This window comes from Anolis carolinensis, chromosome 1, assembly GCF_035594765.1.
Source record: "Anolis carolinensis isolate JA03-04 chromosome 1, rAnoCar3.1.pri, whole genome shotgun sequence".
Taxonomy (NCBI): Eukaryota; Metazoa; Chordata; class Lepidosauria; order Squamata; family Dactyloidae; genus Anolis; species Anolis carolinensis.
The window spans coordinates 287,202,176-287,225,687 of NC_085841.1; the positions used below are offsets into that span (position 1 = coordinate 287,202,176).

Consider the following 23,512-nt stretch of genomic DNA (forward strand, 5'->3'; position numbering starts at 1 on the left):
TTATTCCGCACAAAAACCTATATGTGACTGTTTTTAGTAGAAAACAGCATTTTCCCTTCAAGAAATACCATTTTCCATGAAGAAAATATTTCTACACAGCAATATTTTTTCCTACACAGAAAAAAAAATCTTGTACACAGAACATCCTGTGACTGGGGCTTTATTCTCCATGATATTCACCCATTGGTGGTATGCATAGAGAAAATGAATTCCTTTACATAAACATTTTCATTATATGACTATTATTTTCTGTGCAAAAAATGTTGTTTCCTGTGCAGATCATTTTGTTTTCTGCACAAAACTACCTCATGCAAGTTTTGCATAATATTTCCCAAATTATGAAGAGGCCTCAAACACGAGTGGATTTCAAACCCTTCTTCAGATCAAGAAGATAGATAAAATTACTCATTGCTTCCTTGAAGAAGAAACTTAGTGAATGATTGTTATCAGAAGAAAGGAGAGAGGAGTGGAGGAGTGTAATTCATACCATGAAGATTTGACTACTTGAAGCCCCTAGGAGAAGAAAAAGGTACGTGTCCACCATTTTAAAACACATTTCCACCCTAGCTGAATTAAACTCAGTTGTTTCTGTGTGGCCTGAATTGCCTGCTTCTCCCCCCCCCCCACCCCACCAAAAACAACAGTAGTCACGCACCTTGACAGTGGTGGGAGAACATTGACCTGCATATATAGAGCACAACTGATTTTCTCCACAGGAATGCGCATGTGGTATAATCTTCCTTTACTCCAAAATGGAACTTTATTTGGTATAAATGGATACTAAACCCTTTGTGCTTAGTGAAACTACATATAAACTACCTTCTTGTTCAAACACACCCTTTATATTCCTGCCCTGAAACTTATTAATGAATGGAATGAACTTGCACATTTTACATTTCCAAGGGCTAATAATTTCCCAACACATAGGGGTGAGAGATGTTCTGTACATAATCTCTGTTTTTGTGATTGATATTATCTGTGGTGTAGGGCAACATCATATAATTTCTTTCTCTGCAATACTTTCATTTTGAAAGATTGCTCTGAACTTCACAGCTGGACTCTATCTCTGTGATGGAAACCCTGGAGTTGAATGTTTTTAAACAGTGGGATAATGTTGGAATGGGAGCCAATCTTTATTGTGTGAATTGAACCATACTTTAAGCTCACACACTGCAGGTCTTTCTAAATCACATCTGTTAAGGTTACGCAGAATGTGAAGGGCACACACGATCACCTCACCAGGGTGTTCCAGAACTTAGTGGACTGTGCTGTGATCTAAAAATGAACCATAGAACAAGCAATAGGTTGCATCCACCACAATAGTCCATCGGATTAACTGTTCTTATTTTCTGTAAAGAGAGTCAAAGCATACTTTCTCACTCATGGTTGTTACAAGTCTACAGCATGTCAATGACAGGAGGCCAGGTCATAGTCCTCATTTGAATGCCTAGATATAGGAAAGTCTGTGTGAATAGTATTGCATGTTTCATTATACAAAACCTGTGATAGTGTGGCCTTTCTGTCCTAATCATGCAAGTTTTCTAATGAGATGTGTTTTGTAAGCAGAATCTTGCCCTAGCAGAGAAAACTAGATATGAATATAATATGTTGTGCTTCTCAGCACTGAATGTGAACCAGGTATACATATTTATACCAATGGCTGTATGCCCACCTCAAGGCATTTGCATATGTAATTCTAAGATGTGAAGGAGAAAATATCTTATTTCCTCTCCCTAATAACAGAAATAGGACCCACATTACATTGGAGATGTCTGATTGCAAAAATATTGCAAATTGAAAATATTGCTTTGTCTTACTAGAATTGTAAAGGATTATATTGTTAAGATGAATTTGTGGATGCTTTCAAATACTATGTTTACAACACACCCATACAAATACAGTCTCAGATCTTCTTTGTTACATTTCAAGAGTAATGTGAATGCTCTACACTAGACTGGGTTTTAGAGACTGTTCTACTCTGTTTATATCTAAGTGTAAATGAACAAATAAGAACCCAAAACATTTGTCATTCTGAATTATCTTTATTTGGCATAAGATAAACACTCCTGGATCTTGGCAATTGTTATCATGTCAAAGCTTGCAATTAGTGATAACTGCATGCTTCATCTAATCTTAACAAATATGGAGGAAGTTATAGACATTTGTTAAAGTTTATTAATATTCAGTAGAGGTCATGAAGAATCTGATTTCTGAATCAAGCCTGCTAGCTACCTCTTCCATATGTCATCCTTTCTAATATTTTAACATGGTTATCATGTCTCCCCTCGCTCTTCTCTTCTGCAGGTTAAACATACCCAGCTCAGAGGGAATGGTTTCCAGACCTTTGATCATTTTAGTCACTCCCCTCCTCACCTGAAATAGTGCCCAGAACTGGACACTATTCCAGGTGAGGTCTGACCAAAGCACAAAGAGTGGCACTATTGCTTTCTTTGATTTTGACACTATACTCCTTTTGATGCAGGCTAGAATCACATTTTTAGCTGATGCATCACACTATCAACTCATGCTCAGTTTATGTCAACAGCGTTGTGCAGCAGCCATAAAAGCCATGTTGTTAACATACAGGGATATGTCGACCCATTTTTCCATAGCTGCATGCACTGTAAGAATGTCACTACAGAAACATCTTGAAGACTCTCTGAGATCGCTCTGCAAATGTCTTTTGTATTGGATCCTGTTACAGGACAATAGTATCTGGATATGTCCCCATTCATCATCTCATTTGCCAGTGTAATGAAAAAGGCCATTTTGGGTGGAGAGAGGGTAAGCTTTTAGTGCTGGCATCAGGAGGTGTTGCTATGTAGATGTAGCTATGTAAATACATAAATCTTGGCCAATGTTGCCAATTTTTGCTATGCATTGGACATCCTTTACACAAATGATAACATTTTGATAAATCCCAGAATACATATATTATAGCAATTTATTTACACATACTCTGATAGCTGACAACCACAACTGAAGCTTAGCATTTCTAGGTGCACATTTAGTTGGCCCTTCAAATTTGAAAACACAGCATGTTCTTCAAATGTCCTTCATAGATTTTTCACTGTCCTTCTGTTGAAAAGACATCCATTTATAGTTGGATGCCTTCCATTTTATTCTGATGAGACTACAATTTACTTGCTACTCAGTGCTTCAGAGAGGTCCTCCTGCCCTTGAGGTTTCAAGTAGCTGAAGTCTTTTAACAGCAAAGGCATTTTTCTTTCCAAATCATAACTAGATAGGTATTTCATTCCTATACCCCAATATATCCTTGGGTTATAGGGAGTGACACCTATCCATCCATCTATCTTAGATATTTTGCTTATTAGAAGAAAATCCCAAGACATTGAACAAAAAATGGAAACCATAAGAAAAAAAATCTATTGCAATAAAATAAGTAGCAGGAAATCACCCATCAGAATAAGGAATGTGATATAAACCACTATTTTTTATCCAGGAAATCCCTTTGTAATAGAAATGAAGGAAAAAAAGTCAAAGCAGAAAAAGGACAAAAATAGCTTGGGAAATGAGATCTCTAGTCTGGTATGTTTCAACAATGACTAGCCTGAGCACAATTGCTAGGAAGGTCCTACCCTGATGAAATCTGAAAAGGTTTAGGAGCAGAACAGGACAGAGAGTAGGCTATCCGAAGCCATTTATAAAGCCTGGATGCTGTTGGGGAGGAGTGAACTCATTGCATCATTCCTGTTGTTGCTGAATTCCAAACCCCATCATCCATCACTATTGTCTTTAATTAGGACTGCTGGGATTTTAAATAAAAGATCTAGATGACCATATATCTACAGTCCTTCATATTGGCATTTTTTTTATTTGGAGTCAAAGCAGAACTTGAAAGTAATCTATTACTTGTACCAAAGTTGCAAGCAGCCAAGGTTGCCAAATTCTGTGTTCCACAAGTACATCTTCCCATCATAATCCAAGGCCATTTTTAGCTAACAAAGAATTTCCTATCTGCACCTTCCTTTGCAAACTTATTGAAACTATATATGCCTAACCAGCGGGTAGCACTGACAGAGGAAAAGCAGGGATTCTTCATCATCCTCACCTCTGCAAAGTATAGGGACAACAAGCATCTTGTTTGGGCACACACTGAAATTTTTGCTCTCGCACCCCCCCCCCCCCACCCCATAAACTCTCCGTAGACCAGCAGATGATAACTTGCAGGCCAGTATTAGTCAATTGACAAATACTTTGATAAGCATGGACCTACAGGATCAGGGTATAAATCTGCTCTTTAGCCAGTCTTTTATCAAGCCAGACAAAAATCAATTTACAGGTCTAAAATTAGAATTGTTGCAGCAGCTTGCCTAAGACTTCCAGAGGATTGAACTTCAGGGATTTGTAAAATGTCACTTTTAAGCAGATGGATGTTCCATCCTACTACTGAAACTTCTCTTGATTGTGTCAGTAGCCAGGACTTTTCTTTATTGACATTTCCTAACAGTCTCCTCTCTAATTTCCCAAAATACACTCCTCACCCTTTTATTCCCTTTGCATTCAAGCAGGAACTGTAAGGTCATTTGTAGCACTAGTGGGGAAAAAGGCAAAGAAAGTCTCCGCCTCCTTTGTCGCCTCCCCCCCCCTCAAATGAGATTGATAGCTTCTTGGGAACTACTTGGATCTGCTTAAGAAAATTCAGGAAAATCTTGTGACAGTCCTCTAAAGATTTTATCTAAAAGTTTTCAATAAATAAAAAGGTGGCCACAAAAAAAGAAAAAAAGAAATAGATCACTAGTCAGAGTTCTCAGAACAAAACAGCAGAAATAACTGTTGGAGACCATCTAACAAAGTCTTAACATATGGTTAGATACTGAGGTCTAGTTCTGGGGAGATGGGGGTATTCTGCAACTCCTGATTAAATTTTCCTTCAAATGATAAATGACTAGCATTATAGTAATTTAAAACCTGAAATAGCTGAAAAGGAAGAGATACATGTTCATGTATCCAAACCAAAGGAGCTGTTAAAAAACCCAAGAAAATGAAATCACAGAAAATACAAGTTTTAGAAGTTAATCAATTTTAGTTTCTCACTCTCTGCAATACTAGAATATTGGGGACTAAAGTAAATTTTCTTACTGGGGATCAGAATTTTTATTTGGGGGCAATGTTTGCATCTCCCTTCTATACCTTCATCATGGCTAGATATATTTTTCATGTGCTTTGGTTATAAGCATAGTTGTTTTGAACAGGCATTAGAAATGGAGCAGGTGCTAGTATAACTGGCTTAGTAGGGGTTTTTTCATGTCAGGAGTGACTTGGGAAACTGAAAGTCACTTCTGGTGTGAGAGAAGGGGTATAATGTGATTATAATGGCCATCCCCTGTTAGCAAATGAACCACTACATTCTTTTCAAACTGCAATTACTGAACAATCTTTAGCATCCAATCTATTTATATTAGATGGATCACTGAAGCTAGACTATCTCTGTCTAAGTAAAATAGATGATGTCTGAGTTACTAAAGAGCACTTTGGACCAGTGAAAAAGGATAGCGCCCCCCCCCCCCCAATCTATTTAAATTGCTTTCAAGAGAGCTAAAAATCCCACCAAGGAATTTTCCTAATCTTGTTGCAGCTGTCCATATATTCAGCATTTAACACGAATGCAGATGATGTGGTCTGTATACATTTCATCCTTTTTCTAGTCCAGATCCAATTTCATATAGCCAGAAATTGATTTTAGTAAGGCAGAAGGATTGAGAATAGCACCACAGTGTTCTAAAAAAGAGCAAACATGCAGATATCTTATAGATCAGCTGCAGTGCACATAACATTGAAAGACTGGAATAACTCTTCTTGAAGAATTCATTAACAACTTTCTTGTTCTTAAGAATCCAATTGAAAGCACTTCTTGACTGAATTTTGATAGCATCTCTGGAAACCACAAAAATCCTTTGCAAACCACATCTGGTTTCCCATTGGGCAACTCTAGATTAGCACATCCAACAAAGTATGTCATCTTGATCAGCCTACATCAAAATATACCACAAGCAGGGAGCAGTAAGAAACCCAGGTGTATCAGTGGAGGAGTAAGATATATGATTAGCAGTCCATTAACTCAAATGAAGAGTAAGTCTACTGAAGCAAACTGATATATTGCTGGCATGAAAGCCCTGTAAATTAGATATTACTAAAATAACAGTTATTTTAAAGTGAGATTAAATTCCTCCAGGGTTTATTGATGATTAAACTGATAGGTTTTGCTTGAACAAAGAAAGAAAATGAAATAAAATATCTCTGTTTTTGAGTAATGAGTTGATGGACTGTAACATTTAGGCAAAAGTAATTCTCAAAAAATGACTGGTAAAGCTACCTGAAAGATTTATTACAGACAACTTTAACAGTAGTTTCAAGATTCTAAGAACTTCATTTAAGTATTTTTTTAAAATAAATGCATATCAAAAGACAAAACTAATAAAATAATTTCAACAGGAGAAATGTACAATACTGCACTTTGGCACTAAAAATGAAATGCACAGATATAAGATGAGTGACACCTGGCTTGAAAACAGTACAAGTGAAACTGATCGAGGAGCCTTAGTAGACCACAAGCTCAACATGAGTCTACAGCTTAAAAAGCCAATGTGATTCTAGGCTGTATCAATAGGAGTACAGTGTCTAGTCATAGTTCCACTCTAGTCTGCTTTGGTCAGATGTCATCTGGAATATTGTGTCCAGTTATGGGCACCACAATTCAGGAAGGATATTGACAAGTTGGAACGTGTCCAGAGAAGAGGGACCAAAATCATCAAAGGTCCAAAAGCCAAACCCTATGAGGAACAGCTGAAGGAGCTGGGTATGTTTAGTTTGGAGAAAAGAAGGCTGACAAGGGACATAATGCTGTGTCGCTGTTTACATATTTGAAAAGATGTCACATTGGGGAGTGGGAAGTTTGTTTTCTGCTGCTCTAGAGACTAGGACATAGAACAATGGATTCAAATTGCAGGAAAAGATATTCCACCAAAATTAGGAAGAACTTCCAGGTGGTAAAAGCTATTTGGCAGTGGAATATGCAGCCTCAGATCGTGGTGGAGTCTTCCTTTTCTGGAGAGTTTTAATCAGAGGGTGGATGGCCATCTATTGGGAGTACTTTTACTTTTTTCTCTGCTTGGTGGGGGTTTGGACTGGATGGCTCTTGGGGTCTCTTCTAACTCCTTGATTCTATGAAAACTATAAGGTCTATTGCCAGAATACAATTGGTGGCATATATCTGTCTAACTTGGCATTAAGAGTTAAAGGTAAAGGATTTCTCGATATTAAATTGAGTTATGTCCACCTCTGGGGGTTGGTGCTCATCTCCATTAATAAGCCAAAGAGCCGGCATTGTCCATAGACACCTCCAAGGTCACGTGCCTGGCATGACTACATGGAGTGCCATTACCTTCCCGCCAGAGAGGTACCTATTGATCTACTCACACTGGCATGTTTTCGAGCTGCTAGGTTGGCAGAAGCTGGGGCTAACAGCGGGAGCTCACCCTGCTCTCCGGATTCGAAATGGCGACCTCACGGTCAGCAAGTTCAGCAGCTCAGTGGTTTAACCCACTGCACCATAAGTTGGATGCATGTATATATAGTTTTGGTGATTCCATATGGAGCTTTTCACAGTTTTTTTTTTGCATAACACTCCCTTTCCAGGCAGCTGACAATTGTGGTGGTGTATTGCTGCAGGTGACTATAAGCCAGAGAAGGGAAAGAGACAACCCAGCAGCATCTACTCCAGCTCCAATTACAGTCATTTTCTGAGATCTTCAAGAAAGGAGATTCTCTTCTCCTGGTTGCAGGAGTGCTTCCAGGTAAATGAGCATGCCAGCACTTCCTGGGGATTAACATCTGCCTTGGGGATGGGTGAGCTATACACCAGTTTGCATATGGAATGTTGCACACTGCAAACTCCAACATAAGATCTTGGGTAATATGTAAATGGTAAAGGTAAAGGTTTCCCCTAACGTTAAGTCCAGCCGTGTCTGACTCTGGGGGTTGGTGAGCCGGCGCTGTCCGTAGACACCTCCAAGGTCATGCATGGAACGCCGTTACCTTCCTGCCAGAGTGGTATCTATTGATCTACTCACATTTTGCATGTTTTCAAACTGCTAGGTTGGCAGAAGCTGGAGCTAACAGCGGGCGCTCACTCCGCTCCCCGGATTTGAACCTGGGACCTTTCGGTCTGCAAGTTCAGCAGCTCAGCGCTTTAACACACTGAGCCACCGGAGGCTCCCATGGTAATATGTAGATAATTTATAATATTACAGCTTGGAAGGCTAAACTACGAGATTTGAAATATGTAACAACTATATTCTAAGGAAGGACTGGTCCCACTGCATCCTGGTAAATGACATATATGATGTTTATTTGTAGGATAGTTCTCACTCTGACAACATTTCCAAAAGGAAGGATTAATTCCAGCCCTAATTTTGTAATCTATCTTTCATCTTGTGATTATGCCAATGTTGTTTTGGTTGTTGGAAAGGAGTAGAAACCAGATATATATACACCAGTTAAATGGTCTGATCTAGGATATAACGTTTTCCTATCCATTACTTTGATAACCATTATTTTTACAATCAGTATTTGAAGCAATTTACTTTTTTTAACTATAACTCACTACCTTTCAATGGAAGGTCTGGTTGCAAGGTGACTCAGTCTGAACAATGGGAGCAAGAGGAGAAAAAAAGAGGCCAAATGAGTTGCTGGCTCAGGCTACAACCAGCAAGACGGACAACAGAGAAAGAAAAAGGCAACGAAAGAGAGATTAAACATAGGGACAGCATGAGCATCACTAAATACTCAGTTTAATTATGATGTGTAAAAATATTTTTGTGAAATTAGTGTGCTCTTTCCATTGGAAGAACATAAGGGTTGGGAGAAAATAGGACATTTGCTAGGCCAGCTGCCCAAAACAATGGCACAGAGGGTGCAAGTGACCTGGGTGGATTGACTAATCAGATGTGAACAGTGAGACGAACAGGTTCTACTCGGGCCCTGGTATGAACAAATAGTTGAAGGAGAAGGAGGTTGGGGGAAGGAGGAGAGATTGATGAAGGGTATATTCCAATAACATACTATTGCTAACTCTGTTGAGTAAAGAGCAATTATTTTTCCAAACTGCAGTGACACTTAATCTGTGGGTTGAACAGAGTAATTAGTAAAATAACATATCACTGTTATTTTATACTACTGTTGGGGATTTGTAAATGACTGAATGACCAAACCCAAAGGGTGCACTGCACCTGTAGTTTCTCTTCATCCTGGAAAAAAGTGACTAGGCCCAGTGCTGTTCAGCATCTTTATTAATGATTTGGATGAAGGTTTGGAGGGAACGCTTATCAAGTTTGTAGATGACAACAAATTAGGAAGGATTGCTAATACTCCAGAAGATATGGTCAGAATTCATAACATTAACAGATTAGAGAGCTGGGCCAAAACTAACATGAATTTCAACAAGAAATGTAGGATACTTCCCTTAGGCAGAAAAAAATGAAATGCATAGATACAGATGGGTGATGTCTGGCTCAAAAACAATCCATGTGAAAAAGATATTGGAGTGTTAGTAGATCACAAGTTAAACATGAGGAAACAATATGATGCAACAGCTAAAATGCCAATGAGATTTTGGGCTGTGTCATTAGTGGATGAATAAATGAAATTGCATTGTTGGGGTCTCGCTAAGGGCCTATTAAGGCTTGCTAAGGCTGACGACACTATACTAAGAAATTTAGAACCTGGAAAACTGCATTATGGAGAAACAAAGCAGGTGAAGAAAAGTGCCAATGAAGGAAAACTGCTGACATAACTGATCAGGGAACTTCTGGAGTAAATAGGACATATTTACAGAGATAATCAGAGATAATAATTCTTTAAGTAAGAAAGTCAAAAACATTGGTTCCTTACATTAAGGAAAAAACAACATCTGTCCGGAATTGATAGAGTTTCTGCAAGTTTTAGCCAAATAACAAGTTGTCAATCAAGAAAGAACAACAACAGAAAAATTTGCTACACAAAGGGACACTTTGCTCTTGGAAAAGTGTGGCAGATCTGTGGGGAAGACAGAGCCTGTCCAACTGCCTCATTTCAAGATAGCCTTAATTAAAAAGGTGGCGAATATGCAAGTTGAATGCATGTGAAGTGAATGCTGAGTGAATGTTCTCCTTTGTCTGTGTAATCAATATAGTTATTATGAACCAGTACTGGGTCTGTGAGTCTGCTTCTTTCTTTGAAAGTACCTAATGCAATCTGTCTCACTGAAAACACATTAAAGAACATTTTTAAAATTCAAAATGTATTCGTGACAGCTGCATCAAAAGAAGTGTAGTGTCTAGATCAAGGGAAGTAATGGTGTCCCTCTATTCTGGTTTGTTCGGACCTCACTTGGAATATTGTGTCAAGGTCTGGATACCACAATTCAAGAGGGATATTGACAAGCTGAATCGTGTCCAGAGGACAACAAAAATGGTAAAATGTCTGGAAGCCAAACCCTATGAGGAGTGGCCTAGGGAACTGTGTACATTTGGAGAAAAGAAGATAAAAAAAATACATTATAACCTTAATTGAATATCTGAAAAGGTGTTATATTGAGGAGGAAGCAAGCATGCTTTCTGCTGCTTTAGAGACTTTATGATGCAAACTGCAGGAAAACAGATTCTACCTAAACATTACAAAAATTTCCTGATAAGAGCTGTTCAAGAATGGAAAATACTACCTCAGAGTGTAGTGGAGTCTCCTAAACAGAGGCTGAATGGCCACCTGTTGTGGTTCATTTGAGCATGCATTCCTGCATGGCAGGGGATTGGACTGGATGGATCTTAGGATCTGTTTCATGAGTCTTTCTATGAGTCCATAAACAACATGTAAATAGCAATGACATGAGGACTATGCTGCTTATAAAATAAGTGTGGGGAAGGGCAGGTTCCAATCATCGCATGATTACAATAGAATTATACCTCCACAATAACCCAAAATGTGAAATACAATAGTGCAAGTCCAGTTTATGCTATTGTAATTCACTAACAGTTTTTCAAAAGGGTTTTTTTTGACATCGCCATCATATTCTTGTGAGATGTTTGTGCTTAACACTGACTTGTTTCTTCAATGATAGAGTATTGTGATTTCTGCATTCTGTATACAAATAGTAAAAGAAAATTAAACAAAAGTGAGGAAATGCAAATCCCATATATATTTCTGGCATGCATTCAAGCTTTCAACTGAATATAAAGTTCCATCAACTATAGTTTAAAAAAAAAGATAGAGGCAAGGAGAACTGTACACAGGAGTTTATTTAGATGACACACATTTTAAATCACTCCCCTTTACATCCCACACCACTGTATCATTTCCTCCAGTTGAATTACCATTGGGTTTTCAATATGATTTACCAGATGGATTAATTATATGGTTTACAAATGTCCTTTGAAGATCCTTTAAAACACAACATAACACTTTTGTTAAAACAAATGTAAATATAATTAACACATAGAAAATGATTAAACTGAAAAGAGAGAGAAAACATTGCTAGCATGGAGTCAAACACAAAGAGAGTGACCTTTTTTTCAGTGTTCAATAATTATTTGCATACAAAACAGTCCTTCCTTGTATGATATTCCATCTACACACTAAAACCTTTGCATGTGTAGCAGAAAGTACTACGGTAGGATTCTAGTTATATATGTAAATTATTCTCAGGAAAGGATGACATCAGTGCTAAGGCTAAACTAAAAAAAATGACTCCAGACCTTCCATATTGTTGTGCAATGTCCCCGTGGTACAATGATCTATGCAGAACAATGTCTGCTAGTCTTCCATTGAGGACACCCAACTGCAGTCCTCAGAAGTCAAGTTTTACATTTCTTTGCTAAAACAATGACAATTTCATAAATGCAATATGTACTTGCTAAACTGGTCTGCACAATCTGGTTCTGAACACTCATTACGTTCAGTTAAATGAAAATGGTAAAAGGTAAGAGTAGACAGTATAGGAAACCAGAATGAATACAACAAGCATATTAAAAACACAGTGGCCCTATTGAAAGATCCATGGGTGCAGTAGTGTTTGTAAATCTGTTTCTCTAAGGTTAGCCATCATAGCAAAAAGCAATACTTTTTTTGAAAGGTCAATAAACCTAATTTGTCAAACTTTTGGCTGTGATACAACTGCTTAATCTGGATGTGGATATTTCACCTTCCCAGTTCCCATACAGCAATTTAATGTCCAGACCACGACGTGTGAATCAGCTGATCTACACAGAAACCAGTTAGACAAGAATGAATATACATACTGACTCTTAAGCAGAGACTGATTTTGTTTTATTCCAACCATGTCTTAGCCTCGCAAAATCAAAGCAAGTACCTAGCATTTAAACTTAACCTTTGTGCATGTTTCAAAATTTTAAATACAATTTCTTCCCAACTTTGGGTATTTAAACAGTATTTTACAGATGGGTAACTTCATAAATTAGGTCTTTTTGAATGTCAGAAGAGAAAAACGAGGACACGGATGTTTGGTGAGTTCATTACATGTAATGAAAATTGGAACATAGATTGTACCATCTTTCTTCCAAGGCCAGAAGTGATGTATATGGAAATTATAGTTAAATGAAGTGACATTTACATCATTCCTTGTAAGCTCTAACATGGTACAAATAGAGAGTGACTTTGCCATTTATGGCATATGCAGTGGAGGATGGCAATTTTGTTATGCTGAAGCAATGACACGGGAGAGTTTATAAGCTCATGTATACCAGTGTAACTGATATCCAAATCTTATCCAATTCCTTACAGTATACAGGTGCAAAGCCCTTTGATTGCTTTATTGAATGCTACACAGCCCTGACTGCATTACACCCACATTTGGTGCTTGTGGTTTGACTTGTAAACTCCAACACTCTGCTAAGCCTAATGTTGATAAGAGGCATGGTTTCCTGGGTACTTTCTGAAGCGGTACTGATGGAAAAGGTTCCATCCTTTCTCTCTACCTCCACAAGGGAATTGTTGCTGTTTGTTCATTTGTTTGAAAAAGAAAGTGCATTTTTGCCACTTCATTAAATTTATGACACTGTTCATTTTATTTATTTATTTTCCATTTTCCATAAAGGTTGGCTGAGCTTTGATTACTTCCAGCCTATACAAGTCAAATGTACCTTGGAATGTTTTACAATGTTTGACAGCTATGTAATATAAGTACTATGCAATTTGACTGTACATACATACATATTTTCATAAATACATTCGACAGGGACCTCAGAACGAAATTAGCAATTGTATGGGACAAAAGTACAACAGGCAGACTTATTTTGTCAAACTTTGAGGTAATCAAAAAAATTAAATAGGAATTTCCAGTATGATGTTTGTACACAAATTAAACAAATAAATGCATCCTATTTTACCAATGGAATAATTTCAACGCATTTGCAAATGAGCAGACAGGAAAAGGGTGTAGTTTACAACACTCTAAAACTTTTAACAACCATTGATTTATATGCATTGTACTGTAAAAGTCACCCAAGAGAAGCCTAGCAAAGATGAACGCATAGTGGCAGGTCCCAAAGGCAACTCCCAAATATCTTCTTCAGGTAGAGACTTTGGTAATTGTCTGTTGTATAAAACTCCCCTCTCTCTTACAGCTGCATCCATGTTGAAAGTGGGAAATTGCATCAGTTTTCCTCAATGAGAGAATAGTTCTAGGCTTTTATACTTCAGTTATTGTGAAGACAATCTAAATCCACTGAGCAGCAGACATTTCCATTCTGTATAGAGTGGGTGGGGAAAAAAATAAAAAAATAAAAAAAGATGTATTAAGATCGTTAGTAGAAATAGCGAGAATATACATCTTCTGACATGAATTCTAATCATCTGGACCAGGACTTCTTACACCTTCCTACTCTTGACCCCTTTTGGTCAAAATATTTTTTTATGTGACCCTTGGTATATAAGTATATAAAATATGTATGAAAATCAAACAATTAGTGATAACAAACCAGCATTTGCAAGGCTATCTAAACAGGCTGATTTCCCTTTTTATGGAGTCCAACTGACACATTTTTTGTAGAGATCATTGTAAGGGTAAACAATGCACAACAGATTCACGTAAATGTCTAAAACAGCCACTAGGTGACATTCAGAAAGATTTTTGGGACCTCAACATTGAGCTAACAGGATGCCATTTGGGATCGGGACCCACAGTTTAAGAAGCAGTGATATCGACAAATGAAAAAGTATTCTGATTCCAATATAACAGACAACAGACTATTACAGGTCGGGTATTCCTAATTCAAAATGCTTGGGACCAGAATTGTTTTGGATTTTGGATTTTTTTAGAATTTGGAATATCTGTATTTGCACATATGTACATAATAATATATCTTGGAGATGGAACGTAGGTCTAGAAACTAGGCTTGTCCGATCGATGGAAAAACTGTTTCAATTCTCGTTTCTAAAGTAGGGGGTGCCGGCTCTTCGATATAGAAATTATTTCTTAATGTTTCACCCCAAATTTTCGGATATTTCCGAAAATTTGTAATGTTTCTAAAATGTTTCTAAAATGGCGGACGCGCATGCGCAATCGCCAAAAAACAGGAAAACGGGGGGGACTTTTCTGGGGGTCTCCCGCCCACATTTCTTGAGCTATTCTCATCAAATTTGGTACAGTGGGAGAACACATTCCACACTCTTTGCTCAACAAATTGCAGAACGTTTCCTGTCTCCTATGATTTTTGGCGAATTTTCATAACTTTTTATAATACACTATTTTTCAATATTTGAAGAAACCTGTTCCTGGTTTGAAAGTCTTATTTCCTGTTCAATTGGGTTCTTATCACTGTAAAAGTCCCTCTTCTACTTGTGTAGACTTAGGATTAGAAATGCAGCACACGCCAAGCAATGCCTTGGCAGGAGTGCCACTATCCTTTGGAAACTATAAATTGCCTTTGAACCTTTTGATCAATGGTGCCACTGGCTGACCTTGTGATTGCAAAAATGAAACTCTGGCTGAGGACTTTGGATTAGAAATGCAGCACACGCCAAACAATGCCTTGGCAGGAGTGCCACTGTCCTTTGGAAACTATAAATTGCCTTTGAACCGTTTGATCAATGGTGCCACTGGCTGACCTTGTGATTGCAAAAATGAAACTCTGGCTGAGGACTTTGGATTAGAAATGCAGCACACGCCAAACAATGCCTTGGCAGGAGTGCCACTGTCCTTTGGAAATTATAAATTGCTGTGGACCCTCTATTGAATCAAATCAATGTCTGACTTTGTGATTGCAGAAATAAAACTCAGCCCAAGGCTTGGGAATAGAAATGAAGCATGAGGGAAGCAATGCCTTGGCGGGTGCCCCATGTCCTTTGGAAACTATTTCTTCCAATGTACCCTTTAGGTTTGAAAACAATGTGTGTCTTTGTGATTGCTGCAATAACACTCAGCCCGGGGGCTTGGGATTACAAACGGAGCGTGAGGGAGGCAATGCCCTTGCAGGAACGCACACGTCCTTTGGAAACTATTATTTTCAAGTCCCCCCCCCCTTTCAGGATTGCAAAGAGGGGCTGATGTGGTGATTGCTAAATTCCAAAAAAGAAAACAGAAAGGCAAAAGGTCTTCCTCAGGAGTAGATGGAAAGCACCCCAAGCTCAGCACTAGCAGGGACGCAGACGTCCTTTGGAAAAAAAAAGTTCCCTAAAGCCAGCCACAGCAAGGACTCTGCCCCAAGCCCCCAGCCAATTTCCCCCCAAAAAAACACAATATCGAACCAGCAACAACAGAAACACTCTACCCCCAGTTAGCCCTCTCTCCCCCAAACAAGCAAGCAGCAGCTTCCCAGCGCGCGCCAAACACCCTCTCTCCTCGGTATCCCAACCCAGAATGGCTTGGGTTGGCTGCGGTTGGGGATTTTTATAGAGATCCTCCACGTGGACACGGAGGACGCTAGCCCCCACCTTTGGCAGCCATCGTGGAAGACTCTGATTGGCCAGGGAGCGGCCATGTTAGGCTGCGCTAGGCTCCCATTCATGTTAGGTTGCAGAAACAAAAAATAAAATAAAAAATAATTTTAAAAAAATATTTAAAAAAATTTGGAAGGAAAAAAATTAACGAAAATTTTAAGAAACAATTAGAGAATGGGCCAACGATGGTTCAAATTACATTGCCAGTTGCGCCCAGGGAAAATGTTTCAATACTCGTTTCAAAAAACGAGAACAATCCGAAATAATTACGAAACGAGAAACATAACGAATATTTGGACAACCCTACTAGACACAAATTAAATAGATAGATAGTTCAAAGGTATTTTATACACATGACCTGAAGATAACTTTATATAATATTTTAAAGTTTGTGCATGGAACAAAGTTTGTGCACATTGAACCATCAGAAAGGAAAGGTTTCACTATCTCAGCCATGTAGTTGTTTTTTTTTTTTTGGTTTTTTTTTGGGTGGGGGGGGGGGGCGGTTTGGATTTTGAGTATTCTGGATTTTGGGATTCCAGAAAAGTGATGATTGACTTGGTATCTGTTTTTGATTTCAAAGTCCAGTTTTAAACCCACTGCTGCAATCACTTGATTGTAGAATGGCATAAGTCCGTTCCCTTCTACAAATAGATAGTCTCCCATGAGACTAAGAACCTCCATGCAAACATCCAGTTATACAAACATCCAGTTTTACAGTACTCAATCAATTTATCCCCTTCAAAGTTTGAGAAAAGATGAGAAAGCCAATCACATAAAAGAACTTCCATTCACACAGCACAGCAGTCCTTCTCACACTGAAGATAATGGACACACCAGGAATACTTGTTCCTTCTCTATACTCTATCTAGTAAAGTAAAATGTAGGGTATAATGTGTTCAAAATGAAGAAGGATGCTTCATTCAGATGGTGATGAATGTGGATTGAGAATAATGATGTCTAACTTGGAAAATGAAGTGCAAACAGCTGTATATCCCCCTTTTTTTGCTTCATCTGGGGGGTAACAGGGAGTACAAACCTAAGAAAACGTTTTCTCCCCAGAAGCTGAAATGGAAAAAAATGACTGGTCATAAGCTAATTTTATTTCCACATCCATAACTCTTCCTTATTCTGATGGAGGGTAGATTTTTTTTTCCCTTTCAGTTCAAGTCATGCTTGCTCACTAATACTAGCTGGATTCTTTCTTCTATTCTTGGATCTATTTAAGGCCACTGAAGCATTAACAGAAAGTTGGCATTCTAACATACAACAAGGAATATAAAACTATTTCAAACAAATCCTTTGATCACTGAAGAGACCAGTGCTGTGAACTATAAATCCATGTTGGTGTTTTGTCAGTCATGTTGGACTAGAAGCAAGATTGTACATCAGGTCAATGAGATCAGAAAATTAGCAAATAGTCTTACTGATTTCCAAAAAGAGCCATGTGATTATATCTTTCCATCACAATTGAACAGTAACATCTAGAAGACTGAAACATTTTTCAGCAATATTAGGTAATGGTAGAAAGGGCTACCTACTGATATTTAGAAACCTTGAAAAGCGACTTAAACCCACAATCCACTGCCTCTGAAATATCAGTTAAATCAAGTGGAATTGAAGCAAGCACTGTTGTGACTGCATTTTAAATGTGCAAATATGTTAATTAATTGAACTTATTTCAGAGACTATATAATTGAATTTATTAATGCTTGCAGAAGTTAGCAACCTTTTATTTGCTGTTGGATTTTTTCCCTTTTGTATGCTGTATTGCTTTCATTCTTTGCCGTTGATTTTATCTTGGTCCTGTCTTCAGTAACAGTTATTGACAATTTTTGTTTTATTTTTACACACACACTATTATATATTACCTAAGGAACTCTAGTCAGCACGTGATCTAAAAGTGCAATTAAAAAAAGCTGGTGCAGGTTATTTGGGACCAAGTGTTTTGTTAAGAAATGAGTAAATGTGATTTGAAAGGTAAAATTAAAGGAATAGCTTCCTGTCTTTCACATGGGGTGTGAGAACTGAATACCAGGTGATGCAAACACACCTTATTCCTCTCAGCAAACAGAGCAATTTCAATATTGTGCTAATCCTATTTCTTCTGTCATATGATCTGAGGCAGTGACATCTGAGTAAATACAACTGAACCTTAGAGATATAAAAATGGAATCAACTCCCAGCTCCCAGGGAAACAGTCCCAAAGACCAAGAACGATCACAGAGAATTAGCATTCAGCTGGTCCTGCTGCATCTTATTTGTTGTACAGTGTACAGGACAAGAACAATTGGCAAAGGAGAAAAAACCTTAGACTACTTTATACAGTGTTTCATAAAACAGGGTTTTATACTCTCAGGGATCAAGAAAAGAGAAAGAAAGCAATTCTATTCATGGGAACAATGTTAAAAGAGCAAAGCGTTGTGATTTGGCTGCCAAGCACGGTTCGAATACTGCATATCAATAGTTGCAAAAATGCTACTATTTTAGGACACATTCATTCTCTCGCCTATACACATAATAAAAGTGATAATCTGTATGTGTGTATGTGGCACAGGTGTCCATATACATGGACAGCCTCCAGCCTCCACAAACAGGCTATAGTTTCCAGTGCTGAGGAGCCACCAAGTCACTTCCTCCCAGGACATTGCAGGTTACAGCAAGCACATTCCAGTGTTCCTTTCTATCTCCACTTGCATGTCCCCGCCCACTGCCTCTCTTAACCTTTTCCTACCCTTTCCTATGGCACACAGCAAACAGAGGAATTGACCAGGAACTGGAGTTATAATTCACCCATATTCAGAGAACGCTGAACCCATCTGATGACGAATCTGGACCACACATGGCACACAAATTCAACATGGTCAACTGGGAACACTTGTGGACTTTGGGGGTGATAGTTCACCTGCATTCCATGAGCCCTCTGAACCCCTCCAATAATGGATCTGGACCAAACTTGGCAGACAGACCCAACACTGCCAATTTGGAGTGATTGACCTTGGCATCAGAGAGTTATAGTTCACCCATATTCAGAGAAAACTGAACACAGCAAGTGATGGATCTAGACCAAACTTGGAACACAGACCCAACATGGCCAACTGTAAATACTGGCAAGCTTTGTGGGTGATTGACGTTGGCATCAAACAGTTATAGTTCACCCGTATTCAGAGAACACTGAACCCAGCAAGTGACGAATCTGGATCAAACTTGCCACAAAGACCCAACACGGCCAACTTTGTATACTGGCGAGGTTTTGGAAATTGTAGTTCGCCCACATCCTTATACATTTTCTAATGGGAGCATTCATAAAAAACAAAAGCAAAGACTGAGTATTTTTCTAAGAAATAACGTAACATATGACCAAACTGATATTACTAAACATCCAAAAACAAACAAGGCCTTTTTCAAATAACCCGGGCATTGCCGGGTACCCAAGCTAGTTGAAAATAAAAGCCATAGCTTTAGATAACTGAATCTAATTGCCTAAGTGAATTGCCGTGCATTTGAGAGCAAAAATGGATGTAGTGAAAGAAACATGAACTTATTATATATACTTACGTATAGAAATGTAGTCAAAAATCAATCTAAAAAAACTTCATCAAATTTATCCATGGGTCAGAAAAAGGACTATACCTTAACTCTTCCCCCCAAAAAACGAGGGAAAACCATTCCTTTCTCCAAGTAGAGTAGCAAAAGGTGAGAGGTTAGTTTCTCCTGGGAAAAGTAGTCCACCATATTGACTCTGTTGAGGTTCTACTTTTGGTCTTTTTGAATGCCTGAGCAGAAAAATGATAGCAGTGGCTCTTTGGTGCTTTCCCTCAAAGAAGTGTTAAGAGTTGTGAGGGCAGGTGTTAGTTTTCTGAACTGATTATTATAAATTACCAGAAGAAATAGTGTGATCTAGAAAAAATATTTTGGAGAATGCTAAATAATTCTATATCACAACTGATGCTTTCATTACTATGACTACCTTTTCAAACTTCTTCAAAGGAACCATTTGTGAATTCATCTATAAATTATGCCATGAGTTCTTTAGTATCCATTCTAATACTCACCAATTCTGTTCATTCCATCAGATATTATGACAAATTTACACCAAAAAATTTCACTATATATTTTTAGAAAAATTTAACTACAAATGGAAAATTTCACAAAATTACACTTTTGTTCATGAATTTTTTCCTTTAGATAAGAATTTCTTCTTTCCCTAATCTTCAATATATTTTCCTGATCCATGTAGAGAAATGTAGCAAGATTCATAAGAGAAGTGAAACAAATATAAAGTGAGTGTATAGTATCTTTCAATTTGTAACTGTAACTGCTTCCAGAGAAGTTGATGTTGAAAATACAAATTTATATTTTTTTTAAAAAAAAATAATCTTGATTAGCATCAATATCTTACATGCATATTAATGATATATTTAGGGCTGAATAAAAATACTGTAATTTTTTAAAACTGTAGAAGGCTGTTAAATAGTTCTGGTTTAGATTCCTACACAATAATCACACAATTACCATCACAACTAATTGCATATTTTTGTTATGAATTATCATTCTGTAGCTGTATTTCACTTTATTTTATCACTTTTAAACTTAATTATTATGCAATGCTTTTGACATGAAATAAAAAAAACTTACTGTACTAAGCTAAGGACAGGCTTCCTAAGGAAAAACTTCAAGTCTATCTCTCAAATTTTGCATAGCTGTTCCTCTTATCTTTTATAACTAAATACCTTGCATTGGCAGGTTGTACAAGGAGATCCAAGCATTGTCCATACAGAGCCACTCAGTTGTGTGATTCCATAGCTATCTAGACATGTTTTTCTGATATCGTAAGTGACATTGTCAGCCAAACAAGGGTCGCTGACGCAACGAGGACAGCACTCTCCTTCTGATATTGCTGTGTAGTCACAACTCAGAGTTGGGCATGCGAATGGCCAACAATCCACTTCACCTTCCTATGTAACAGAAAATAGAAATAGAAAGTTAAAACAAAATATTTCATTCATATGTGAAATGAACAAAATATCAAAATTTGCCACTGTTTGACCTTGGTTTTAATATTAGATCTTTAGTTACAAAGCAACTGAACCATTATTTAAAGTTTTTTGAGCAATTATCATGATGTGGAGTGAGTGCTACATCCCCATATCCATATATTGCTCAGGGCACCTATGCACCTATGCATCTAATGCTTTATTTCATGGAGTGTGCACACTGATCTTGCAAACGTTAATTCAGCAGGGTTGCCAAATTACATAATAATATATTCAGCATTAACTGCTACATAGAAAAAACCCTGTTAGTTATAAAGCACTAAGGGGATATTAAGGCACAATTTCTTGGATATTTCTGTGAAACACTGCTGATGTGGATCAAGCTCTTTCAATGAAGCCTGGAATGAAATATTTCCAGATCAATTTTATTCTAAAGCTTTGTTTTTCCATCACTAATTGATACTTTATGCCACATTACAATTACTTACAATAGCCTACCAAGCATTTTGTTAAAAATATTACTTTAAATGACTAGATTTTTTTTAAAAAAAACCCAAAACAAAACGTTGAAATAATATTTTAAATTGAGCATATCTAGGGTTTCTTTAAAACTGTCAGCCACAAATTAGAAAAATGATACATGCAACTAGTAATTTAGATATTAACCAACACTATGCATGCCCACATTTACTCCATGGATTGGACTCATTGCCATACTGTGTACCTCCCTTCCTTTGCCAGAGTGAAACAGCACACAAGAACAGAAAAAGGTATTGGAACCACAAGTTAAGTGAGGTGGCATGGCAGGGCCTTCTCTTATCCCTTTTTCTGAATGCTGTAAGTTTCTGTTTCACTTAGGCAACCGAAGGGAGGAACCAGGAAAAACAAGTGGTAGACCTGGCTCCCAAACAGTTTCATTCCTGCTCACCTGAATATGGGGCTGTCATGTGAATATTCCTTTCCTTGGGAGGTGAGCAGGGGGTTGTGGGTTATTACTGCACTCAACGTCTGTATGAAAGTTCACACAGCAGGACAAGCTTATGAATAATCAAAACTGTCAGTGTGATACTAGCAAATGTGGAGGCCAACTATTTATTTATTTATTTGGGACATTTTAATACCACCTTCCTCTGAAGGCCCAAGGCAGTTTACAGCAGCAATTACACAAATACAAAAATAACCATCAAATAAAAGATCATCAAATAAATCCTCCACAGTTCTAATGGACATAAAATTAATATTAAATAATAAATCAGTAAAATTCTCAAGGAACTAAAATTATAGAAATAGTTAAAATGATTAAAATGCAGCTCCAGGTTCCTGTCAACATTAGTTAAAAGCTGTTTCACACAGGAACGTTTTGAGGTTCTTCCTAAAGGACAGAAGAATGGGGGCTGTTCTGATCGATACTAGCAAAGCCTTCCAGAGTTTAGGTAACACACTCATAAAGGAGCCATCTCTAGCCATTTTTAGATGCAGTCTGTCCCTGAACTGAGTGGAGAGGAGTGTTTTGCTGCTCGATCTTAGGCCACCAAGCCATGAAGACATGGTGAATGCTACTTTTCAGAAACAAATCCAAGATATATCAATGATATAAGATTGAATAACTATGGAAAACTTCAGTTGTCCTCATATTTTCTGGGAGACTAACTCTGCTAAGTATAGTTAGATGTGAAAGTATCACAACTAAAAGACAGAACTGCTCAAAACCCCAGGTTTTCCCCAAAAAGAGAACTGTAAACTTCCATGTAGCAGTAGAGACATCTGGGTTGCAAATCAATATTGATTAGAAGGTAATCAGGCATTACTTAGCTAACCTAAATTAGTCTAATTCCACTGGGCTAGATGAACTGCATTCCAGAGGACTGAAAGAACTTCCAGATGGAATGTCTGAACCACTTGTTATCATTTTTGGGAAATCTTGGAGAACAGTTAAGGTGCCAAAGGACAGGAGAAGTTTGAATACTGTCCCCCTTCTTTAAAAAACAAAGGGGGGATCTAGGTTATACTCTATCTATAAGTATCTTGAGGTCAATTAACTGGAAAAGTTCAAATACTGTCTCACAATTATTATTATTATTATTATTATTATTATTATTATTATTATTATTATTTTAAAAAAGGTAGTGAGATCCAGGTAATTTCAGATCAATCTGTCTGATCTCAATGCCAAGAAACAGGCTGTCTACAGGTATGTTGAGGTCAATACAGTGATCAGCAGGAAGCAACATAGATTTGCCAAGTGCAAAGTCTGCCAAACTATAATCTTGTGAGTGCTGTGGATGCCATTTGTCTGGATTTCAGCAAATCATTTCATAAGGTCCCCATAATATTTTGATTAGCAAACTGATTGCGTGTGAAAAGATGGCAACAGATGGATCCACAATTGGTTGGAAAACCATGCATGAAAAGTTGCCATCTATGGCTCAGGTTTTTCTCTTAGAGTAATTACTCTTCAATATTTGTATCAATTAATTAGATCAGGGCTTCTTAAACCTTTCCCACTCACAACTTCCTTTTCCCCTGATAAATTTTTTGTTATCAAAGGCATATAGGTGTATAAA

The 23,512-nt window shown here is 37.7% G+C and overlaps 1 protein-coding gene across 8 annotated transcripts in view; it reads right to left on the reverse strand.

The window, feature by feature from the left end:
* Window positions 1–11,276: 11,276 nt before the first annotated feature.
* The window catches only part of nell1 (neural EGFL like 1), a 697,019-nt gene continuing 684,783 nt past the window's right edge, over window positions 11,277–23,512 (reverse strand). For 7 of the 8 annotated variants that reach the window (XM_062967797.1, XM_062967796.1, XM_062967795.1 and 4 more), the window contains 2 exons: window positions 20,685–20,909; window positions 11,277–13,760 (listed from right to left, as the gene is read on the reverse strand). In XM_062967797.1, coding sequence (XP_062823867.1) covers window positions 13,710–13,760; window positions 20,685–20,909 — 276 coding nt within the window. In that variant the 3' untranslated portion in view covers window positions 11,277–13,709. The remainder of the gene's footprint in view (window positions 13,761–20,684; window positions 20,910–23,512) is intronic. The other variant, XM_062967794.1, reaches the window with a different exon arrangement.